Raw genomic sequence first — 24,710 nt, 5'->3', positions numbered from 1 at the left:
TCCTACATAAAATGCAGATAAGAAATGATCAATTCACAGTTAAGCAATAAGATTGAGGTAAAGAACGTTCCCTTTTATTTGGCTTTACTTAAAGATGATTTCAAATCAGCAAGCATCCACCTAACCTTTAGCCTTTTGTTGATGATGGCAGTTTGGTTATAATCATTGTTTACGGTGTGTGTGTGTGTGTGTGTGTGTGTGTGTGTGTGTGTGTGTGCGTGCGCGCGTTGATTCAGGCCTTCACCATATGAGCAGTTAGTACGTACGTTACTTCTGGGTTGATGGTACAATACTAATAATAACCACATTGTTCCAGTCCTTGGCTTGCATATGTCTCAGACAGATTATTCACATATCTACAGATATTGTCACTAGATCCACAATGGATTGTGAAGAGTATTGGAAACTTTGTATTGGAGTTCCTGTTCAGGAGAACCTGTCCTGTTCAGCAAACTTTAAAACCGGTCCCTTATGGTTGGATTCCTCCTGAGAACATGTTGTTGGATTGGGTGGAGATGCTGCCGGCATCCTCAGCTCAGCTTAATGCTGTTTACCCCCCAATATTTGTCTTTGTGTTCTGCGGGAAAAGAATAGTAATTTGTCAGATATTCATACAGAAAAGCATTAAATCGCTGGACAAATATATAAATTTGAAAGTCTACATTCTGTGTATACCTGAGCAGAGCATATACAGTGCCCTCCACAAATATTGGCACCCCTAGTGAATATGAGCTAAACAGGCTATAAAAAAATATGTCTTTGCTGTTTATCCTCTCAGTCTTTCACTCGAAATATACACAAAAATCTTACCTTTTCATTGAAGTAAAATTATTAAAAGAAAAAAAAAACATTGACATTAAATCAATATTTTTCCCCAAAACAAGTGTAAGATTCATGATCAAGCAGCTGCTGTGACCACCAGAAGTTGGCCAGCGGAATACCCAAAATGGTTATCTTATCATGGTCACAAAGGAAAAGGCCCCACACTGGATTTCCTCAGACACCTGGGGTCAGGAAGCAGACTGAGGTGTGAGTGACTGCAATTAATCATAGTATGGGAATGGGGGAAGCCATTGAGAACCATCTCAGACAGAGAAACCAGATTATCATATACAACACAAAAGGTTGACAGACCTGTTTGCATTACAAGCCTAGCTCATTTACATTAGAAGCCTAGGAGTGGTCTTAAAACACTATATATGCCTAGAATTGTGGATGCTTGCTATTCAGTCCTACACCGCTGAATCCGGAGTAAGGCTGCTTCATCACTGCACATTATTGGAATAAAGATTGCTGCATCAGAAACACAGAAAATTCCTTCATTTCTTACAATTGGCGAGCCAGCCCATCTTGCAATTTCAAAAAAAAAAAGAAGAGGGGGATTGGTAAGTATTCTACTAAAAAAACTTTTTTTTCAGGAAATTTGCACGTTTAAAACAACCTAGAAAGGAGGTTTAAGAATAGAAATAATCTGTTTCATGTCTTTATTCCATTAATAAGCAGGAGGTGTCTGGCTGTGGGTTAGCTCTGTGCAATTTTTCTAAAGATTCTAAAGTAACTGAATCAGCCCGAAGTAGTGTGGTAATAGAATTGTATAGGAAAACCTAAAGTAATTGAAACAAAGGCCAGACTGTGAAAACGTTTTTGAAGTAACTGAAACAAGTAGCTGAAAAGTAGTGTGGTTTAGGCACTAAGTCCTGTTGCCTAAGGCAATTTCAAGAACACATACTGTTGTGCCCGACGGACAGAGGCATAATTATTAACTGGTGTATTGGTGAGTGTGAGAAATTAGTGTAGTAGTCAGCCCGACGAATTGTGGCATAAATTGTCTGGATAATAGCCAGTAGTTGAACATGAAGCATCATAGACATACATTCAGATTTTACGGCACAAATCCATAAGCTTGTGATAGGATCCGACTTAACGGGAAAGATAAATCATTTGAATTTCAATTGTGCGGTTGACTGTTGAAAGGCGCTATTTCATTGTTTAGGACGGCTACGTCATAGCCTAGTGTAAGTGAATGAGACACCATAGACTCCATTACCCACAATTCCCTTATCACATTTCAATCCTTATCAAGTCAGTGACCTCGCAATTGGTCACATCAAAGTCATAAAAAGGGTGACGCATTTTGCCCTTTAAAACAGTGATTACCCCCCAAATCTTTCTCTCTGGCGGTGGTTTCACACACGTGAACATCATTCAATTAAGAGATACCCTCTCTCTCTGCAGAACAAAGGACAACGCACGACAGTCGTATTGAACTTTTGGCCGAAGTTAAGAAAATACTTTGACGCGTCTAGTTGCAACCAAGTTATACCGGTAGTATATTACTGCAGCCCAGCAGTGTTCTTCTGAGTAGGATAAGGCAACCGGCTTCCCTTATTCGTTTCTCCAAGTCAACAGAACTTTACATCCTTCTAAACCATCGGACCTCCAGCAAGGCCTCCGCGAATTCGCCTGACGAGGCGCAGAAAGGACAGACGGACATCCAGTGAACCTACGTGACGCGTTGTTCCAAGGATTCCGCGAAAACACCTTTGAATGCTTAGCAAGAGCGTTCTTCACGTAAGGCTGACATCTGGGCAGAGATTAGTCTTATATGTGTGTTAATATATGTGTGAAAGTATTGTTGTTTTATTTCATTCATGATTTAAATGCTTACTTTGTAATTCACAGTGCATGGTTTGTAACCGTGCTATATCTTGCGTTTGTGTTTACTTCGCTAACTTGTTAGAAACGTGCATGCACCTTTTCTCTCTCTCTCTCTCTCTCTAAATCCCTCAATCATCCTCTGAACATAAACACGTCCACATCGCGAGTTAAGTGTTGTTGAATATCTTGTTTTGAATTAAGGCAGCTTGGATTTAGTCCTTAGGACAAGAATCCCTTTGTTCAGGCATTCTTTACCCTGTACACCTTCCCCCTACTAGGGTGGTGCCCTTAAGAAACATGAGTTTAGGTCTCGGACCCGCAGCCTTATCTCCTTGATTTAGGGCTAGCGCACTCTTCACTTCACGGTCGCTCACAGCTTTTATCATCTTTACCACATAGCTCCTCTCTCACTCCCCCTCTCTCCACTTAGCGCGTAACCGCGCATACCTGCGCACGCACGCACACACACACACACACACACACACACACACACACACGGATGAGCAGGCTCTCATGCCCCTCCTCTGAAATCCCAACTCCACTTTGTGCCTTGTTTCATTGTTATACTCAGTTGTTTATGTGATTAGTATTAGCCATTAATTACTATCTGTTACCTTTAATAATGTTTACTTAGATTTAAACAATTGTCTTGTCTTTTGTTGTTCCAATATTCCACTGAAAGCCATTTTCCGCCCATAGGCGTAGATCCCGGGGGGGACGGGGGGGACACGTCCCCCCCTCGCATAAAGTTGTCCCCCCCTCAACAAAATAAAAAAAAAAGTAATATGAAACAAACGCACGACTACACAAGCGCTGCTTATTATAAACGTAAAATAATGTGCTTTTTAAGTGTTGAAAAATCATGATCCCCCTATTCCTCAAAGTGGTTCGGGTATGCTGTTTCCAAAGGGCGGGGCGAGCACCGTGTTTTAGTCAATCTGCCCACACGGTCAGGTTGTGAGATTGTTTCTTCCTCTCTCCCCCTCCCGCTATGATACACGATATGTAAAGATATTTACCTCATTCTCGAACGAAGTAACAACATGTAAGAAGAAGTTTTTCTAAACGCCATTTACGAAGTTCCAATCGATAATCACAAGTATTAATACGTTTATTAATGGATTGACATGACAACGTGAACGTTTGCCATAACACACGCAGGTATCTAGGCCTATAATTAACACCCTTACGATAGCTAGCTAGACAGTTAGGACACGGTCCTGTCAGGGGCAGGTTAATGCTTGTTAATAAACGTAGGTCTAGATGTCAGTGCCTCTCCAGATTAGTTAAATTAACTGAAAGTAAATTAATGTCATTTTTTCGTGGGGTCAATAAATAATACTGGTATTTTCAGCATCGGGTGAGAGTGGTACAGTGGATAGAGGGGTCGTGAGTTACTGAGAAGGTTGCTAGTTCAATTCCCAGTCGAAACGTCCTTGAGCCTTTTGAGAACTTACTTTGAGCATCAAGTTCTCTTGAACTTTGGACATTATTTGTCTGTGAGTAGATATTTCGCGTTAGTTCATTTAATGCCGTTTAGGTCATTCAAAAATCACTTCGAATTTCTGTTTGTAAATGTGATACAATAATTCGGTATTTAGCAGTTTATGCTAGCTCTCGTGAAAGCATTTTTTTTCATGTCCCCCCCCCGGAATTACTCTCTGAAATGTTACCATGTATTGTCCCCCCCTACAATGAAATGGGATCTCCGCCCCTGTTTCCGCCAATCAAGAACTTCAATTGCCTTCACTTCTCTGGTTGTTCCATGAAGTGTTATAGACTTTGTAATGATATTGTAGTACGATAGTATTGTGGTACCATACTTAGACTGTAGCATAGTGGTACAACTAGAGCTTTCCATTATTTTAGTAATTTAATTATAAAATATTAAATACTAAATTTAATGATTATTACATTTTATGAGACTGATTTAATTAAACTAATGTAACAACCACGGTTTCACCTACACTAGCCAATAGGTGACATACGAGGCATCATACCAAGATTGACTGACAAAGAGATTGTTGTTGGTAGGTTTTTGTTTTTGTTTTGTTTTAACTTTAGAATGGAAGATATTATTGTTCAATACATCACAAAACACGGTTCGCATGGAATATTTGACGGAATAGAGAACGCAGAGGATAAGCCCTACGAGTGGGCAGGGTCTCGGTTCGAAAATTATTCCAAGATACCAAAACACAAAAAAGGGAAAGTTGCAAATGCCCTTCAAGGACTCCTTGCCACATACAAAGTGACCAAGAAAAGATTAGACGAGGTAGAAGCAGAAAGAGACCTACTGAAAGAAGAGAATAATTCACTCTTATCACGTCTTAATGACGGGCTGACACACATAGATAATCTTCAGATTACTGAAACACTTTTGAAAATGGAAAATGTGCAGTTTAAGAAAGAAATGGAAACTCTCATGGCTAAAAACAATTTGTGGAAATCAACAGTGGAAGTGTTGTCAGGTGAGCTAGATTTGGTGGTACATAGGGTTAGCCAGTTCTCCATTAGCACATCTGATATTGTGAACAGCAATGCCGGCAATGAGGAGTGTTGGAAGAAACAGTCAGATTCACAGGATAGTCAGTGCCAATATTCAGGTGTCATGGTAAAGTACCCAATGGCACCAATTAACTCCACCATTGTGCAGAATGGAGCAAGTGGAGAGGAGGTTATGTCACACACCATAAAATGGCTTAGCCCCTCAGAGTTAGCAGTAGTGGTACAGAGTGTGGGAATATTTGAACCTGGGACACAGGATCCTGTAGAATTTCTATCCAGTCTGGAGAACTGCGTGGACATATACAGATTGACAGATTTTGATGCTTGTGTTGTGTTGAGCCTGTGCCTTCCATCTACATTATCAAGAGCCTTGACAGATAAAGTGAAGAATAGGATTGGAAATAATCAGGACCGAAAAAAAGCACTACTGGAGGTTTTGGGGATTGCATCTGTCAATCCAGAAAAGTTAGCAGAGGTATCAATGAGAAAAGGAGAACATCCCGCAACTTTTGCACATAGGTTACTGGAAGCTTTCACAACGTACAGTGGTAACCCTGACATCATGACTGAGGATATTGGCTATAAATTTGCTTTGATCAACAAGAGTGATCCCCAGACTCGCTCTGCCATAGAAATGTTTGTGACTTATCTCTCAGGCTATGACGAAATTATTGCTAAAATGACACAATTTTACAACAATCAAGCCACTTCTAAGAAATCACACCCCGCTACAGCTGTAGGATGTAAGCTTGCCCAGCAGAACAGGAGACAAAGAGGGCCAGAAACACAGAGGTAATGGCTTCAGGAGAAGCAATCCAGTGGGTGCTATATGCTATTCATGTGGAGAAGATGGGCACATTGCAAGACACTGCCCTGGTAGTGGGGGAAGGTATGAACACTATGTTTGTTATGCATGTGGAGAACAGGGTCACATTGCAAGACATTGCCAAGACAGAGTGGGAAGACATCAAGGCATTGACTGTCATTCATGTGGAAAAGAGGGACACATAGCAAGGAACTGCAGAAATCAGCACAGATCAGAAAAACAGAATGTTGTTTGTTTTTCTTGTAGAAAGAGTGGACACATAGCCAGAAGGTGTAACTCTTCACAGACAAGAAGGGACAACTATCAAGAACTGATTCACAAAGTACATAGTCTACAGAGTCAACTGACATTGCATCAAGACAATAGACCACAAGAGGAACCTATTAACACCTGGCCAGACAAATCACTGCTTGAAGAGAATGGCTGTAACTCAGACACAAGCAGCCAAAACATTGGGATTCCAAATGATGCTGATAGTAGCACACTTTGAAAATGTGTGCTGTATCAAAAAGGGGGGAGTTTATATTTGTAATCCTGTTATAATGTTGTGTTTTGATTAAGTTTGTGTTGTAATGCGGTGTTTTGATTATGTTTGAGTTGGTGATACCTGTTGTATGTGTGGACATTCTTGTGGGGAAAGGGGGGGGGCAACGTTATTTCTTTTCTTTTATATAAAATTTCAGACACCAGATGACCAATCAAATGTAAAGGGATACCACTTGTGGAAATGGAACCTGTGGGGCCGGAGTCCACTTGGGTGACCAGAGCGCCAAGGGTCAAGAGGCTTGAGGTGTGGAAAAGGGCCACCACAAAGCAGAACTGGGACCAACAAGAAAAATCCAGACGGCCACCACCCAACAAATTTCTACAGACCAGGAATCCAAAGGACCTGAGACCATACATGGATCTGAGATCCACAAGCCCAGAGATTCACCTTAAGATATTGACTGATGGAACGAAATGGACCACAACTGATGAAGACAATAAAGAAAGCAACCCAATGAACAATCAAAGATCTCGACACTTTTCAGAGCTTCATCTGCTGAAAGGTGAAAGGCACACTCAATAGAGTGCATGGACAAGAAAGACAATGAGAGAATCAGAGAGCGTCTTCTCTGAAATTTGAGAAAGTGATTTCTCCAGGACAAATATGCATATCCACAACTGGTGTGCATATCCTGACCCGAACGAACAAACAAAACACGAACACACACAACACTCAACACAGACACACACACATACAAACAAACACGGAAAGATGAAAAGAAGATGTATGCTATGATGTTTGATAACAATTGGGACCATTTACATTTATATTTACTTGTGTTTAGGATCAAACAAACAAAACAAGAACACACAACACTCAACACAGACACACACACAAACAAACATGGAAAGATGAAAAGAAGATGTATGCTATGATGTTTATTAACAATTGGGACCATTTACATTTATATTTACTTGTGTTTAGGATGTCAAATGCCTTTGTGTTTTGCTCAATTATCTTAGACTGTCTCCTTGGCTGTGGTGGTTCTCAAATGCTTCTCCAAACCTGAAACAAGAGATATTTATCTTATAGCGTCAAATTACAGAATGACCCCCTGATAAGTTACCTATTGGGCCTGGGAGATGACCAGTGTAAGAGGGTGATGAGTCCAATGACGGGTAAGACTCCCTAATGGCCACAGAGGGGGCAACCTAAAGCAGGGCATCACCGCCACTGGGCAACTTTGTGAAAGATGTGACTCTGAGAAAGAAAGTTGATGTGATGCTATGTATGGCTTCATAGCATCAAGGTGTGGACTGTAAGATTCATGATCAAGCAGCTGCTGTGACCACCAGAAGTTGGCCAGCGGAATACCCAAAATGGTTATCTTATCATGGTCACAAAGGAAAAGGCCCCACACTGGATTTCCTCAGACACCTGGGGTCAGGAAGCAAACTGAGGTGTGAGTGACTGCAATTAATCATAGTATGGGAATGGGGGAAGCCATTGAGAACCATCTCAGACAGAGAAACCAGATTATCATATACAACACAAAAGGTTGCCAGACCTGTTTGTATTACAAGCCTAGCTCATTTACATTAGAAGCCTAGGAGTGGTCTTAAAACAGTATATATGCCTAGAATTGTGGATGCTTGTTATTCAGTCCTACACCGCTGAATCCGGAGTAAGGCTGCTTCGTCACTGCACATTATTGGAATAAAGATTGCTGCATCAGAAACAAAGAAACTTCCTTAATTTCTTACACAAGTGTGCCACAATTATTGGCACCCCTTAATGTAATGTTTTGTGCAGCCTCCATTTGCCAAGATAATAGCTCTGAGTCTTCTCCTATAATGCGTGATGAGGTTAGTGAACACATGGCACGGGATCTGAGACCATTCCTACATGCAGTATCTCTTCAGATCCTTCAGAATCTGAGGTCAACGTTTGTAGACTTGGCTACAGCTCATCCCACAGATTTTCTATTGGGTTTAGGTCAAGGGACTGTGATGGCTATAGCAAACCTTTTATCTGTTGTTGGTGAACCATTTTTGTGTTGATTAAGAGGTGTGCCTAGGATCATTGTCCTGCTGGAAGGTCCAACCACGGCCCGTTTTAAGGCTTACTGGAGGGGGCTGTTAGGTTTTCATTTAATATCTGCTGGTATTTGATGGAGTCCATGATACCATGTATCCTAACAAGCTGTCCAGGGCCTTTGGAAGAAAAACAGCCCCACAACATCAAAGATCCACCACCATACTTCACATTGGGTATGGGGTGCTTTTCTATATGGCTATCTTTCTGTCTACGCCTAACCCACCTTTGATGTTTGTTGCCAAAAAGCTTTATTTTGGTCTCATATGACCATATAACTCGGCCCCATTGAAAGTCTGACTTACATTTGGCAAACTGTAGGCGCTTTAGTTTGTTGTTGATTGACCGCAGAGCCTTTTTTCTGGCAACCCTCCAAAACAACTTGTGGTGATGTAGGTGGCACTGATGGTAGTTTTGGAGACTTTCTGACCCCAAGACTCAACTAACCTCTACAATTCTCCAGCTGTGATCCTTGGAGATTATTTTGCCAGTAGAACCATCCCCCTCACGGTGCATGGGGTCAATGTACAGACACGTCCTCTTCCAGGCTGATTCTTAACATCTCTTGTCGCTTTAAACTTGTTTATTATTTCCATGATAGTGGAAATGGGTATTTTCAACTGTTTAGAGATTTTTTTTGTCCATTTCTTGATTTGTGCAGCTCAACAAATTTTCGTTGCAAATCGTCACTGTGTTATTTGGGTTTTTCCCATAGTGATGAATGACTAATGGAATTTGGCCTGTGACTCCTCATCAGCGGCGCCGGAATGATTTCAGTGGTGGGGGGCCAAATGCGCGTGCATGTGTCACTCTCCTTAATTTTGCTATATCAATCACGCGCATGCAGGCGGCCAGGCGCTAAGTGGCCTAAGCATGGGACAGTGCGTCTTCTCCTATAATGCGTGATGAGGTTAGTGAACACATGGCACGGGATCTGAGACCATTCCTACATGCAGTATCTCTTCAGATCCTTCAGAATCTGAGGTCAACGTTTGTAGACTTGGCTCAACTCATCCCACAGATTTTCTATTGGGTTTAGGTCAGGGGACTGTGATGGCCATGGAAAAACCTTTATTCTGCGGTCGGTGAACAATTTTTGTGTTGATTTTGAGGTGTGCTTCAGATCATTGTCCTGCTGGAAGGTCCAACCACGGCCCATTTGAAGCTTCCTAGAGGGAGCTGTTAGGTTTTAATTTAATATCTGCCGGTATTTGATGGAGTCCATGATAACATGTATCCTTCCAAGATGTCCAGGGCCTTTGGAACAAAAACAGCCACACAACATCAAAGATCCGCCACCATACTTCACATTGGGTATGGGGTGCTTTTCTGTACGGCTACCTTTCTGTCTACGCCAAACCAACCTTTGATGTTTGTTGCCAAAAAAGCTTTATTTTGGTCACATCTGACCATATAACTCGGTCCATTGAAAGTCTGACTTAATTTTGGCAAACTGTAGGCGCTTTAGTTTGTTGTTGAGCGACAGCAGAGGCTTTTTTCTGGCAACCCTCCAAAACAACTTGTGGTGATGTGGGTGGCGTCTAATGGTAGTTCTGGAGACTTTCTGACCCCAGGACTTAATTTACCTCTGCAATTCTCCAGCTGTGATCCTCGGAGATTCTTTTGCCAGTCAAACCATCCTCCTCACGGTGCGTCGGGTCAATTTACAGATAGGTCCTCTACCAGGCTGATTCCTTACATCTCCAGTCGCTCTGAACTTCTTAACTATTGCCCTGATTGTGTAAATGGGTATTTTTAACTGTGAAGATATTTTCTTATATCCTTTTCTGTATTTCTGCAGCTCAACAACTATTTGTTGCGCTTCGACACTGAGTTGTTTGGTCTTTCCCATCTTGTTTAATGACTAAGGTTTTTTTTGTCTGCGTCACCTCATATTTATACCCGAGTGAGACAGAAAGTCATGGTTGACCACTTAAGAGTTCCTAATCAAACAGGTTGTAAGGAAGAGATGGCTCTTAGAAGTGGAAAATCACAGATGGCATTCTTCCTCTGTTAATTAATTCATTTGGTGAGGCCTTGGTGTTGTTTTATGGTGCCCCCAACGAATATTCCCGAGAAGCATTGTTGTGCTGTTGTTATGTTGATCTTCCCAGCCCCCTGCAGATATCCTTATCTCAGACCTCTGTTCCTGTGTGTCTCGGTGGAGAATAGGAACAGGAGAAGGAGAATGAGAGTGTCAAACTAAATGTGATATTAGAAAGTGATTTCTGCATGATGTTTGGACTCATTGTAATGGTCTCAATTTGAGTGGGAAAATGGTCTCAGTTCTACATCTCTATATATTAAGTAAAACATAGATATCAGAGACCTGGGGCCGTATTCACAAAGCCTTTTATCTTACCACTAGGAGTGCTCCTAACTCGCGCTAAAACCTTTTACGTAGGAGTAATTTCTTAAAAGTGATTCACAACGGCTCTGAGACCTACTCATACTAAGGATAATACCAACTCCTAAGCTTAAGATAAAAACTCTGTTGCTATGGATGACGTCGCTTCTCATGCACGAGTTTAGAAGGGGTGAGGACGGTGATTGGTTGTTGACAGGCTCTCTCATTAAAAACTCAGTCCTAACATCCCCCTAACGATCCCACTAAATAAACAGAAAATAAGAGAATAACCTAGGCTTCAAATGAAGTCATATTAAATAGTTATGGACAGTGCACTTAGCAGAATGCACACGCATGATGACAAGTTTGTGCATCCAACGAGAATGACGCTTTGCACGTTAAGAGAAAGAGAAATTGCCGAAAAAAACACGGAAATTGCATGAAATCAAAGAAGTAATAATTAAAGCACCCTGCAAACTATGCGTGAGGCATGGGAGGACATATGTCTTAACATAAATGCTTCATTCCCTGCCGTGTGTCGCTCTGTCGATGACTGCGAGAAGCGGTGGTATGCGCTCCAGTCACAATGTAGGATGGAGATTGCGGAGTGGACTTTAAAAGAGCCGTCGCGGCTACAGGTATTGTGTCACCAAAATAGGCCTCATGCGTATACTTGTTGAACTACAACATGTATACCTCATGCGTATACATGTTGTAGTTCAACTGTGCTCCCGGTTGTGGATTGAGGAAGGGTGTCAAAAGCCATGTCTTGCATGGATGGCCACTGTCACCCAACAAGTGGCATCAAGCAGGTACATGGTGCCGCTCAAAAAGCTGGCGCAGACCGCGCTCTCCATTAAAATGCGCGAATCGTGAGTAGATCCAGGCCACTTCGCAACAATATCCATGATTGTGAAATTTGGATCAAACACTATCTGTGTATTAATTGAATGTACCTTTTTGCGGATGGAGCAATTATTTTAATGTGTGTTCCATTGATGGCACCCACGACACCGGGCATTCCTGCAAACGCCATGAAATTGACCTTGATCCTTTGAAGTAGGCGATTGTCCAAAGGGAACCGGATAAACTGTTGTACAATGTGTGGTCTACAGAGTGCGGTGATAGTTTGATGAATGAATCGGCTTACTGATGATTGCGATATTCTGAAGTCGTCTGCGTTGCAAAGTTGCATTTTCCCCGTAGCCAAAAATCGTAATGTTATCAAACATTTAACTTCCGGACTGATTGGGTTGTTTCGGATAGTTGGAGACGTGAGTAAGAAGCTAGTAAAATGTTGATGCCTTCACGGTTTAAACGATATCTTCTCAACAATTCAGAGTCGTTCATTGTCTCCAACACGTTACGTCTGGCTTCAGCCATTTTAAGACTTTTTGTGAATAGGTCTTAGTGACTTAGGAGTCCTCATGAGGAGTTTTAAGCTGTCCTAGACTTAGGTGCTACTTTTAGGGATAAAATATTTTGTGAATTGCTCTTAGTAAAAAAAAATAGGAGTCCTAAATTTAAGACTGACACGCCCATTATTTTTAGGAGTTTCTCCTAAATTCGCCACTTATGAGCTACTTTTAGCCCTAAGATTCTTTGTGAATACGGCCCCTGATCATTTTGGCCTCTGTGAGTGGTCAGAAGTGTCTCTGGGTAGAGGGGCTTCACCCCCACTGGGGGGGAGAACTCTTTCCATTTGGTTGTCATGTGTGACTCATCTTGAGAAACTTCCTGTTTAGGGGGGTATTCATTAGGCAGAAGCAGGACGAAAATGGGTACTTAAGGCTAAGACAGACAAAGAACTTGGAGCATTCTGTCTTCAGATCACCCTCACACACACGTGTGAGTAGTCATTTCGCAGCAGCCAGGTATGTTCATGGTTCTGAAAGTTTTTTTATGTTTCATGTAGTATTATAGACTTATATCCTTCAATTTAGATATGTTCCTTGTTCGTTAGACTGGTTTATTCACTTAGGATTGTTTTATAACTATTAATGGTAACTTGCTTCTTGTTAAAATAAACTTGGTAATTCTAGAGATAGGTAGGTGATCAGCCTCTGTACGGCGGGTGCGTGTTTTAAACTAGGAACGGGCAGCAGTCTGGCGTTCTGTCACTGAATCACGTGACGCCAGCAAGCTGAAAATATACCTTTAGCAGCATTATGAGACCTCTGTGGTTAGCCCAGACTAGATGCATATTATGACGGTAGACTTGTCCAAAAGGGAATCGGCCGGCCGAGGCAAGTCCTTTAATGACGCTATTACTGTGTGGAACACGGTTATTAGAAAGTAAGAGAAGATGGGTGCATAGGTTTGAAGACCAGCTCACGATTTAATATAAATATACAGTTGAGGTGAGGAACTTAGACTGGGTTCCCAAAAAAGTAGAGTCAGATCTCAGAGATAATGGAGTCAGATTAAATACGAGCATTAAATGTGTGGTTTAATGAATATTACTTTTCCAGCAAAACACAGACAGCACCGTCCACTCAAAGCCTTCCAGACTAATACACGCATTTCAGACGGCCTTTCCCTCTTTGGTTAGGTATATAAAATTAGCGTCTTACAAGGTGAACTTAAAAATGTAAAACATGACTGATAATATACTTCAGTTCGATTTTAATTATAAGATTTTATAGGGGTGCCAATATTTGTGGCACATATATTTTGGAGACAAATATTTTATATAATGTCAAAAAAAGTAAATTCTTTCCTTAATTTTACTTAAATGAAAAGGTAAGAATTTTGTGAATATTTTGAGTGAAAGACCAAGAGGATAAACAGAAAAGACACATTTTTTCATAGCCTGTTTTACCTGTATTCACTAAGGGTGCCAATAATTGTGGAGGGCACTGAGGTTGTGGAAGACAGTTTCTTGTCACAGGTCACACAAGGCAAGACTGAGCACGGCAACAAGACCCAATGTAGTAATACTGCATCAGCAAGGTTTCTACCAGACACAGATTTCAAAGCAGACAGGGGTTTCCAGATGTGCTGTTCAAGCTCCTTTTGAAGAAACACAAAGAAACGGGCAATGTTGAGGATCGTAGACACAGTGGTCGGCCAAGGAAACTTAATGCAGCTGATTAAAAACACACCAAGCTTATTTCCCTTCGAAATTGTAAGATGTCCAGTAGGGGTGTAAATCTCTCATGACAAAAACGATTCAATTCGTATCTCGATACATGGGCACGATACGATACGAGAAAATATGCATGTTGATAAAAAACGATTCAGTACGATACGATACGATGCGGTGCGATTCGATGCTGTTCAATTATTGAAAACACTAAGTCAGACATCCCAACCTGCAAAAAATCATTTCAGGGAGGTATTCCCCCCCTAGGCCTACGTATTTCTGTTGTGGTCCCTAAAAGTTATAAAAGCATAATATCATTCTATAGGCTATAGTCCTATGCAATTCTTTGTTAATTATGTTTAAATATGTAGATTACTTTTACTATTTATTATATGCTGCTAATACTATCCTATTTATGTTAACTGCTTTTATTTGTATTCCATTGCAACTTTAAACAAGTCTAAGGAGCTTGTTGTTTTCATGTAGCCCTGGCAACTAGCTGGCATGAATAATATGCACATGAAATGAAACTTGTTGAACTCACCTCAACATGTCTATTAGAGTAATTTAACCCACCATGGGCAATGCTGAAATCACTGTAACAGACAGTACAGTGTGCAAGACGGTCACTGTGATTTACTTTTATAAGACAGGGGTACACCTTTGTATAGTCTGTTGTAAAATGTCTAATATTTTCTTTTTGGGGGGCACTGTCCCTGTGCCATGGTGCCCCTGTTCCTAGATACACCGAACTGATTAATGAAAAAAGTGAAAGTGAAAGTCCTCTCTATGGCAGAGGTGGTGTAGACACACACACTCTGAAATTAACCTCTGCATTTAACCCATCCAGGGAAGTGACACACACATACACAGTGAAGTGAAGTAACACTAACCCGGAGCAGTGGGCTGCCATTGGCGGCGCCCGGGGAGCAGTGATCGGGGTTAGGTGCCTTGCTCAAGGGCACTTCAGTCGTGGATGTGGGCATGGGAGAGCAGTGGTCTACCACTTCCACCGCCCACATTTTTCCTACTGGTCGGGGATCGAACCGGCCACCCTACGGTTTCCGGCCTGAAACCCTAACCAGTAGGCCACGTCTATTTGGTTTGGCAGAAGAGATAAAAGCCCGTCCACACTGAAAATTGATTGGTTGACTTACCGAAACAGGCTAATCAGGATGCTCATGAGGCACACACGCACACTGCCTCACACACACACACACACACGCACAGTCTCTAGGTCCCTCTCCCTCTCTGTCGTGTGCGCGCTACACAAATTCTAACGCGGTTTGGAGCACGTCTGTCTCGTGTGCGTGGTCTTGTTCAATTGCTCTTGATTCCGAGAGATTTTAAGTAATTTGCGGGCATCAGGGAGTCGTTATCAATATGTGGGAGACTTGGGATGTCTGCACTGGCATATATAGTTATGTTAGGACATCATGATGGCTCGGTCTCGGAATCATGACTATAAATGTTGAACATAATTGTTAATGATACAAATATTCTCCTATTTATTATTTTATATTTTTTTTAATCCGAGGATGTCTGTAGAAATACGAAATCAACAACGAAGTATCTTCCTTTGCTGAAGTAGCTAGCATAGCATCGGCCATTGAAAATTAATTGCGAAGCTAGCATAGCATTGTTGAGAATCTGTCATTCACTCCAGGTCCTTGCGTAAATACTGAGAATACAGCCTGATTGGTTTATGCTATGCGGGCTTTGGCCAATGACAGGCTGTCATTTTTCTGACTGAGATCAAATGCAACAGGCCAGCCAGTGTTTTGTGTTTTTAAAAAAACGGAGGGACACGCTTGTGAACCGATTCATAACTTTTAAATCGGGCAAAGACCGGTTAATGACATTTTAAAACCGATACGGGACTTCACGCATCGATGTAGTCGTATCTTACACGCTAAAAACGGATATCGATACGTATCGGTTATTTTTTACACCCCGAATGTCCAGCAGTGCCATCAGCTCAGAACTGGCAGAAAACAGTGGTACCCAGGTACACCCATCTACTGTCCGGAGAAGTCTGGCCAGAAGTGGTCTTCATGGAAGAGTTGCAGCCAAAAAGCCCTACCCCGTCATGGAAACAAGGCCAAGTGACTCAACTAAGCACAAATACATAGAAACTGGGGTGCAGAAACATGGCAGCAGGTGCTCTGGACTGATGAGTCCAAATTAGAAATATTTTGCTGTAGAAGAAGGCAGTTTGTCGGCGAAGGGCTGGAGAGCAGTACAATAATGAGTGTCTGCAGGCAACAGTGAAGCATGGTGGAGGTTCCTTGCAAGTTTGGGGCTGCATTTATGCAAGTGGAGTTGGAGATTGTCAGGAACAATGTTGTCCTCAATGCTGAGAAATACAGGCAGATACTTATCCATCATGCAATACCATTAGGGAGTGTATGATTGGCACCAAATGTATTCTGCAGCAGGACAACAACCCCAAACATACAGCCAATGTCATTAAGAACTATCTTCAGTGTAAAGAAGAACAAAAAATCCTGGAAGTGATGGTATGGCCCCCACAGAGCCCTGATCTCAACATCATCGAGTCTGTCTGGGATTACATGAAGAGACAGGAGGATTTCAGGAAGTCTACATCCACAGAAGATCTGTGGTTAGTTCTCCAAGATGTTTGGAACAACCTACCAGCCAAGTTCCTTCAAAAACTGTGTGCAAGTATATCTGGAAGTATTTATGCTATTTTGAAGGCAAAGGGTGGTCACACCAAATATTGATTTAATTTAGATTTCTCTTCTATTTCTTCAATGCATTTTGTTTATTGATGAAGAATTGATGAAAATACACTGTTAACACTTCCATTTTTGAAAGCATTCTTAGTTTACAGCATTTTTTCACACCTGCCTAAAACTTTTGCACAGTACTGTATATCTATATATATATATCTATATCTATATATATATATATCTTAGGTATACACAATCTATATATGCTCTGCTCAGGCATACACAGTATGTGGACTTTCACATTACAAAAAATAGAAGACTTTGTACAGATTTTCTAGAGGAGAAACTCTATGCTCTATTTGACTCTGGGTGCATACTGGGTTGCCTGATATGATATGTGTGCACAGGAATTATTTATGTAGAATTCTCACTCAATAATGCCAACCACATGCACAGCATGCCTTGTGATTCTTACTTGTTTGGCTTTGTCCACACACTGAATGTAAAGGGAGGCAATATTGGAACAGGCTAAAGTCTGGCCTTGGTTGTCCTTGTAACACTTCAGAATCTGTTGTTGCAGCTCAGAACAAGCAGGTTTGATGTGATAGCGCCTGCAAGAGAAAGATAGAAAATACCAGAAGTGTAAAAACAGACTTTTATGACAGTTGCTGACAATAGTTACATTTGTGTTACTCATAAAATACTGAAGAGGTGGGATACAAGTGTTTTTTTTTTTTAACTCAATTAGAGTTTTCCACATGTAATGCTTGTATGTGTAGTGTACCGATAACAATATATCCCCCCCAGTCTCAAGAGCAAACCCAAACTCACTTGAAGCGATTGTGTGCATCCTCCTTCCCCTTGCTGAAGTTCTCACTAGTAACCTTGTAAAATTGTGCACTCTGAAAATGAAAGGTAGCACAAGTTCCCACATCAGATCCCTTGTTTTCTGTGAAATGGACAGTTTTCTTTAGCCTTTGTTTACAGGCATCCAGAAACAAACAGCCAGAACCTGCTCATTAGTTGTTAAGGCAGCTCTATAAATACATGTGCTCGTATTGAGGTCATTACAGTCACAAACAATGTCACTGTGGCAATGGAATGCTTTTATGAAATGCAAATTAATCCTAGCGAGATTTCAAAATTCAGAAACCAACCAAAATGTAATAACTTTCTCACCGTACCAATACTTGCATTACAAAATATGTGTTAATACTGGCATTATGGAAAATAAACTCTTCATAGCTTCATGAGGAGAAAATGAAGCAGATAGCCTTGCCTTCTGTTCCAGTTTGGCTATCTGCTCCCTGTAGAGGGCATCTTGTTTCTGTAGGTCTTCACCTCTCTCCTCCAGCTTCTGAGCCTGAGGAAGATGACCAAGACAGAGAATTATTATACAACAGTAAAAATTTGTAGGAGTTAGCTGGTCAATGCATTGAGTTGTTTTGAGTGAATATACAATACGTAAATGCTGTAATGCATGGTACTTCTGGATGCTCTAAATGCACCTTTTTTCAAAGGTCTTCAACTTTATAAAACACATGATTCCATCATTATCGTATACTAGCTAGCATGCCATATATTATAAAAATAACATCTGAAGTTACTGGGAGGAGGGAAGAGAACTGGCATCAAATTTAGATTAGCCTGTGGAAGTTATACTTGTTCCACAGCAGGAAAGTCTTCATCAATAAAGGCTTGTTAACCCCAAATTCTAAAGTCAATTTAATGTTTTTTTTCTGGAACATTTAGAGAGAATTACACACCCAGAAATAGGTTAATATTGCAGGAATATGTTCCATATGAATTGGTTGCATAGAGATTAAGATTACGGCACTATTTTACATGTGTAATCTGTCAATCAAACAGCTCACCACAATTCCATGTTTGGTGTCCAAAATATATCATAATTCATGCTTTGGTCAGTGTCACACTGTTACACACTTTTGGTCAGAACTACACAATGCGTGGCACCACAACAATTCACAAAAAATGTCAGGCTGATGACAAAAGAACATGCTGAAAAATCTTTTCTTTTCTGTCTTACCTTCCGCTCCAACCACTGAAGCACAAAGAGAGGGGGGGAAAGAAGTTGTGAAATAAGGAGCCAAGATGGGGCATTAAAGTTATCAAATTTATCAATACAGAATTGAACTATTTGTTTCCTAAAAGTCTTAGTCATTAAAAGCCATATTGAAATAAATAAAATGAATTAAAATAAATAAAAAAGCGAAATGGTTTAAAACTGGCTGAGTTGATTGTGTACTCCTCTGCATTCTCCCCCACACATACACTTCACATCTTGCGAAGGCATGCACTTATCTATTTGAGTGTATTGCCACACCTTGGAAACACCATTAACAGAAGCGTCTAGTGACATTGCCACAAAACTAAACTGTATTCAATACTGATATCATTATAATTGTATCTGTAAATACGATTTTATGAGACCTGGATGAGCAGAGACTTTTACAGAAACCTATATGCAACAGTACGGTTTTGAGTCTTCCGAAAACACCTAAGGCAGCAGCTCAAGAATGCAAACCTGTTAACGCATTTAAGTTACTGACTACAAAATTCTGATCGTTTGAGACCTTTCTCTTAGTATAATTTCAATACTTTTGAAAAAAGGGCAAACAAGTGTAAATTAAAAAGAAATATACTTGTAAAGTGGTTAGAGTAGCAAGATGATGTCTTACGTAATACTGGGCAATGAGGCGCTCATCCTCTGTGTTCATGCGCTCCCTCATGATGAGTTCTGTTAAAGTCCTTTGGTGGGCAGCTTTCTCTTCATCCAGAACCTTCTTCACCTGTTCCTGGGTCTGGACCTGTGCTGCTGCCTGAGCTACAGCCCGCGCTCTGAGCTGCTCTTCTTCCAGTCTGTCCACAAAGAGACAAGTATTAACAGCTACACACAAAAAAGGGTTCGCAGAAACTGGCCAACGCAATCTAGTTAGAACCCCTTCAGATAGCCATTATCCAAATATTATGCATTAAGAGTTCTACTTACTGAGATTAACATAAACTTTCAGTGCTAACCCTTTAAAAAAATATATTTTCCTCACTGTTTTTGAATCCTTAATTGTGCTTGGCTCATCTCCTGCTCCAGTAGTCTCTGTAGTTCACCTTTGATTTGTGCTCTCAGTTCATCTTCATTGACTTCATATGAAAAAGAACATACATTTTCCTCAATACAATACAATATAAAAATATATATATTTTGACTTACTTGTAATTAGTTGCAACTTGCTTTCATTTATTTCTTTTGACTTCCAGTAATGCCAATTTGGTGTGCATTACATTTTAATTTTTTTTACCATTTAATTTTTACTATTTAATTACTCTACTTGCTCTACTATACTGACTGATTTATGAGAACTTAGATCAAATTACTTCCTCCATCATTTAACACTGAATAATCATGTTTTAGTGCCACAGTGCAGAGTTCACAGTGTACATTTTCCATCTCAAGCATGTGGACTGCAGTGCCAGGCAACTGGGTTTTATTGCTTGGAATGAAGCAAACAACCGGTCACAAGACTTTGGCTCAACATGGGCACATTTTCACTCTTGGAAGCTACACTGTATTACTATGACTATTGTCTAAGATTATTCATAAAAGGTAATACAACCAACTAATGGTCGATTGGTAGCTACAGGGTGACTTGACTCTTGTTGACAACTTAACCAAGTTATCTGGAATGAAATCAATGAAATCAGCAGCTTTTAAGTGAACATTCCAATTATTATGTTTTTAAGTCCTCGGATGTTACTCAGATGCTCAGCCAGACTCACCTACAGGAGCCTGAGGAGGAGGTGGTGGTGGGGGAGGAAGGCTCATGGTATCACGAAGGGAGGGGATAGGATGAGTGTCCACAGGCTTCTCAGACGGGGAGGGCAGGCTATCTAATCCTGAGTTCAGGGCTAATAACTCACTGACAGGGGGAGTTGCAGCTGAAGCGTTTGGAGGAATACCGGCATGTCCTTCCAGGGCAAGCAGTGGGACTGAGGGGAACACTGAAGAGGGCATGGCAATGACTTCAATTTCTTCTACAGCTGGTACTGGTGCGGGTAGGGCTACTGGGCTGGATCTGCATACTGCTTCAGTATGTGTAAGTGAAGGTGTCATTTCAACATCATCATGAGAAAAGTTTGGTACATGTTTAGTTTCACCAGGAAGGATAGAAACAGAAATAGCATCTGCAGGAGGCACTGCTAAAGACATGGCCTCTGAAGGTGTAGATATGCCTGTCGTGTCCATGGATGAGGACACAGCTACAGGTTCAAAATGACATGTGGGTGTGACTGTAGGTTCAACTGGGTGAGATAAAGGTATAGCAGATTCTTCAGAATGTGCAGGTGCAGCCATAGCTTCAACAGGAAGTGTTGGTATGGCTACCAGTTCCACAGGGTGTACTGGTGTATCCAGGGGCAGCGCTGGCTGTGTGGGTACAGCTAAAAGTTCATCAGGTGAAGACTGTAGCATGACTACAGGTTCAATAGAGAGAGGTGAAGGCACAGCTAAAGGTTCATCAGGTGAAGACTGTAGCATGACTACAGGTTCAATAGAGAGAGGTGTTGGTACAGCTAAAGGTTCATCAGGTGGAGACTGTAGCATGACTACAGGTTCAATAGAGAGAGGTGTTGGTACAGCTAAAGGTTCATCAGGTGGAGACTGTAGCATGACTACAGGTTCAATAGAGAGAGGTGTTGGTACAGCTAAAGGTTCATCAGGTGGAGACTGTAGCATGACTACAGGTTCAATAGAGAGAGGTGTTGGTACAGCTAAAGGTTCATCAGGTGGAGACTGTAGCATGACTACAGGTTCAATAGAGAGAGGTGTTGGTACAGCTAAAGGTTCATCAGGTGGAGACTGTAGCATGACTACAAGTTCTTCGTGTGTGGGTGTAGGCAGGGTCACAATTTCAGTGGGAGGAGAGGACACATTGAAAGGTTCAACAGAAGGAGGGGTAGGTACAGCTACAGGCTCTACAGCTACAGATATAATGGCAGGTTCAACAAAAGGCTGTTTGTTGACTTCAGGCTCAGCTGTCGCTGTAGATTCAGCCACACACTCAACTGAGGGAGGAGGGGCGGGTGTTGCAACAGGTGGAGGTGGTGACAAGGCCACAGGTTCAGCAGGAACAACTGCAGATGTTGCTTCAACAGGTGGAGGTGGTGACAAGGCCACAGGTTCAACAGGAACAACTGTAGGTGTTGCTTCAACAGGAGGGGGTATGGGCTCAGCTGAGAGAAGAGGGGTGGGTGTTGCAATAGGTAGAGGTGCTGATAAGGAAACAGGTTCAACAGGAACAACTGTTTCTTGAGCAGGTGGGGGTATGGGTTCACCTGAGGGAGGAGGGGTGGGTGGTGATAAGGAAACGGGTTCAAAAGGAACAACTGCAGGTGTTGCAAAAGGTGGAGGTGATGATAAGGCCACAGGTTCAGAAGGAACAAATGTAGATGTTTCTTGAGCAGGTGGGGGTATGGATTCAACTGAGGGAGGAAGGGTGGGTGTTGCAACAGGTGGAGGTGGTGACAAGGAAACAGGTTCAGCTGTAGGTGTTGCTTGAGCAGGTGGGAGTATGGGTTCAGTTAAAGGTGTGGGTGAAGAACTGAGAACCGATTCTGGAAGTGAAGGAGGTAGGGCTACAGCTTCAATTACTGATGATGTAGGTGTTACTTGGCCTTCTGCAGGAGGAGATGATGTAGGTGTAACTTGGCCTTCTACAGGAGGTGCAGGAGGAGTTGACAGCTCCTTATAAAGTGCTTTGGGGGGCTGTGTTTGAACTTCCTCAGAGGAATGTTGAGAGGAAGGGTTTGGCAGTGGTTCAATTATTGGCACTGGCTCCATAGGTGGAGGGGGCATTAGAGTGCTCACAAAATGAGGAGGCTGAGGCAAAACTGGGACCAATTGTTCAGCAGTGGATATGGGTCTGGGTTGGGGAGGCGCAGGCACAGCATGGGGTGAAGAGGAGGCAGCATTTTGGCCTGGGCCTGGGCGGGCCCTACTGGGTGACTCCTTCATACGGCCAATGACTCTATCAGAAAGCTATCATCAAACAGTGAAGAAAGACAGAGCCTGTCAGGTAAACCAGAATTTCCTTTTTACGTTCATAGGCATAACCATACAAAGGACTCAATGACCAGTGCTATAACAAACATTTTAAATATACGTGCCATCTAATATCAAAACTGGGTCTTTTTTGCAGAAATTGCCAAAAATAATAATAAAATGTAATTAAATTGTAAGAACTATCAAGCTTGTGAACCAACAGAATATCAAAATAAACTTGGCTATACATCCCAAATATAGAAAACACTCAAGTAAAACACTTTGAACTCAAGCATGTGAACTTGTACAGGGATATTTCCATAGAGGAATAAGGAGTTGCTTGTGTTTAGAAACATGCCGTTTTGGTAATCCAAATAGCTGTATGAACCTCCAAGAGGTTCCATTTAATGAAAACACAAAAGACATGCCTCGGGCCTTTAACTGTATAGGCTATTTCAGAGGTTGCCATCATTTCTGTTTTGGAAACATATCCCTCTCCCTTGCATGTTGCTGTACTAGAAGCACTTGAATTGTTCTTGAAAATATTTCAAGAGACAAACATTAAGGAATACGGGCTTGGATATCTGTTTTCAAATGAATTGTCTCTTATTTAATACGCATTAAAGTTGCCTAATTTCAGTGTCAACCGTCAAATATACATTAAGAATAGATCACAGATCTGTCAAGCTGTCAAGGGACTCACTGTTTCATTGTGAGAAATGGGATAACCAACATGATCACATTTAAGGACGGCTTAATTTAAAAGATCGTTGCCATATGAATAACAGCTTTGTAATCAAGAACACAAAAAAAACCTAACCTACACGTGGAGCTAAACGTAACCTCCTGAGAAAACATTCAAATTTGGCGACACGTGTAGGCAAAGGGTCTAGTAGTGAATATGACCCGAGACAGTATATTAGGCTATTACTAAGAGCAATGTTTGTTAAACTTTCTACCTCCTCCTATTCGTGCACTCACCCGAATGCCCTTCACAAACGTAACGCCTTCGTGACCGTCTGACTCAAAAGCGACATGACTGTTATTACTCCCCATAACTATAAAAACACTTTTCTGTGTTAAAATACGTTATAGGTTTTTATAAAGACAAACGTTGTGTTCTGAACCGTATATTTCTTTCTCAGCACAGGGGAGCCACATACATTAAGCTATTCCCTGCTCTTCCCACTTCGGAGTAGGCTACTATGTAGAATGGTCGTTTCCATTGGATGACTTGGAAGACCTTGTGCAACATTGCTTTTCATTGGTCCGGGGTAACAAGCTGGTGTACGTATGTACCCAATGCATTCAGTTCAGATGAGAGTATGTGCTGAACCATGGACATTAACCACTTATAGGCCGAGAGCCAGGTCCAGTCCTCAGGATGTTTTTTGCTAATTTTTTTTCACTATTATTTCCTATTATCTTATACCTTGGGCCATCACAAGCTGGTAATGACCACCCCCAACTCGGCCCCGTTTGGTCTCAGGGGCCAAAAAACACCCTTTTTTGGGAAAAGCTTTGGGCGGAATGATGTAATTGTGAATATTAAGGTACTGCAGCTACATAAATGGTTATATATCCATAAAACTTTGCATGGTGTATCCTGACACATAGGGGAAACTGACTGAAAAAGATTCTGGGGATTGCTGCCTGTCTTCTGTCAAATATGACCCTCAACGTACCCAAAAACACAAAAAAAATGTCTGTCCGCCTGACAAATTGTCATCAAAAGTGATAATTTTCAAGCATTTTGTTATACATATTACTGTACATGAAACATACTACTACATACTATAGTACATTAAACACTTCCCTAGTTTATAAGCTTCAATTTAAGTCCAAGATGACCTTTCTATCTAGAGGATTACAGCTGGTATAACCAAAGTTCTCCACTGTAGGCCTACCTCAAATCGGAGAAAACAGAACTTTCAGGCATTGCTATTCCATATGTGAT

The 24,710-nt window shown here is 41.5% G+C and overlaps 1 protein-coding gene across 1 annotated transcript; it reads right to left on the bottom strand.

Moving 5' to 3' along the window:
- Window positions 1–47: 47 nt before the first annotated feature.
- chchd3b (coiled-coil-helix-coiled-coil-helix domain containing 3b) lies at window positions 48–23,939 on the bottom strand. Its single transcript, XM_080842442.1, has 9 exons — window positions 23,735–23,939; window positions 20,494–22,750; window positions 19,764–19,857; window positions 19,398–19,578; window positions 18,746–18,760; window positions 17,978–18,061; window positions 17,530–17,600; window positions 17,174–17,309; window positions 48–577 (listed from the first exon to the last, which is right to left on the bottom strand). Exons 1-9 carry the CDS (start codon window positions 23,807–23,809, stop codon window positions 551–553), a joined length of 2,940 nt encoding a protein of 979 aa, XP_080698568.1. The 5' UTR covers window positions 23,810–23,939; the 3' UTR covers window positions 48–550.
- Window positions 23,940–24,710: the final 771 nt, after the last annotated feature.

Source organism: Sprattus sprattus (assembly GCF_963457725.1).
Source record: "Sprattus sprattus genome assembly, chromosome: 7".
NCBI lineage: Eukaryota > Metazoa > Chordata > Actinopteri > Clupeiformes > Clupeidae > Sprattus > Sprattus sprattus.
The sequence above is the reverse complement of the archived record's forward strand: the minus strand, read 5'-3'. Positions and strand labels throughout refer to the sequence as shown.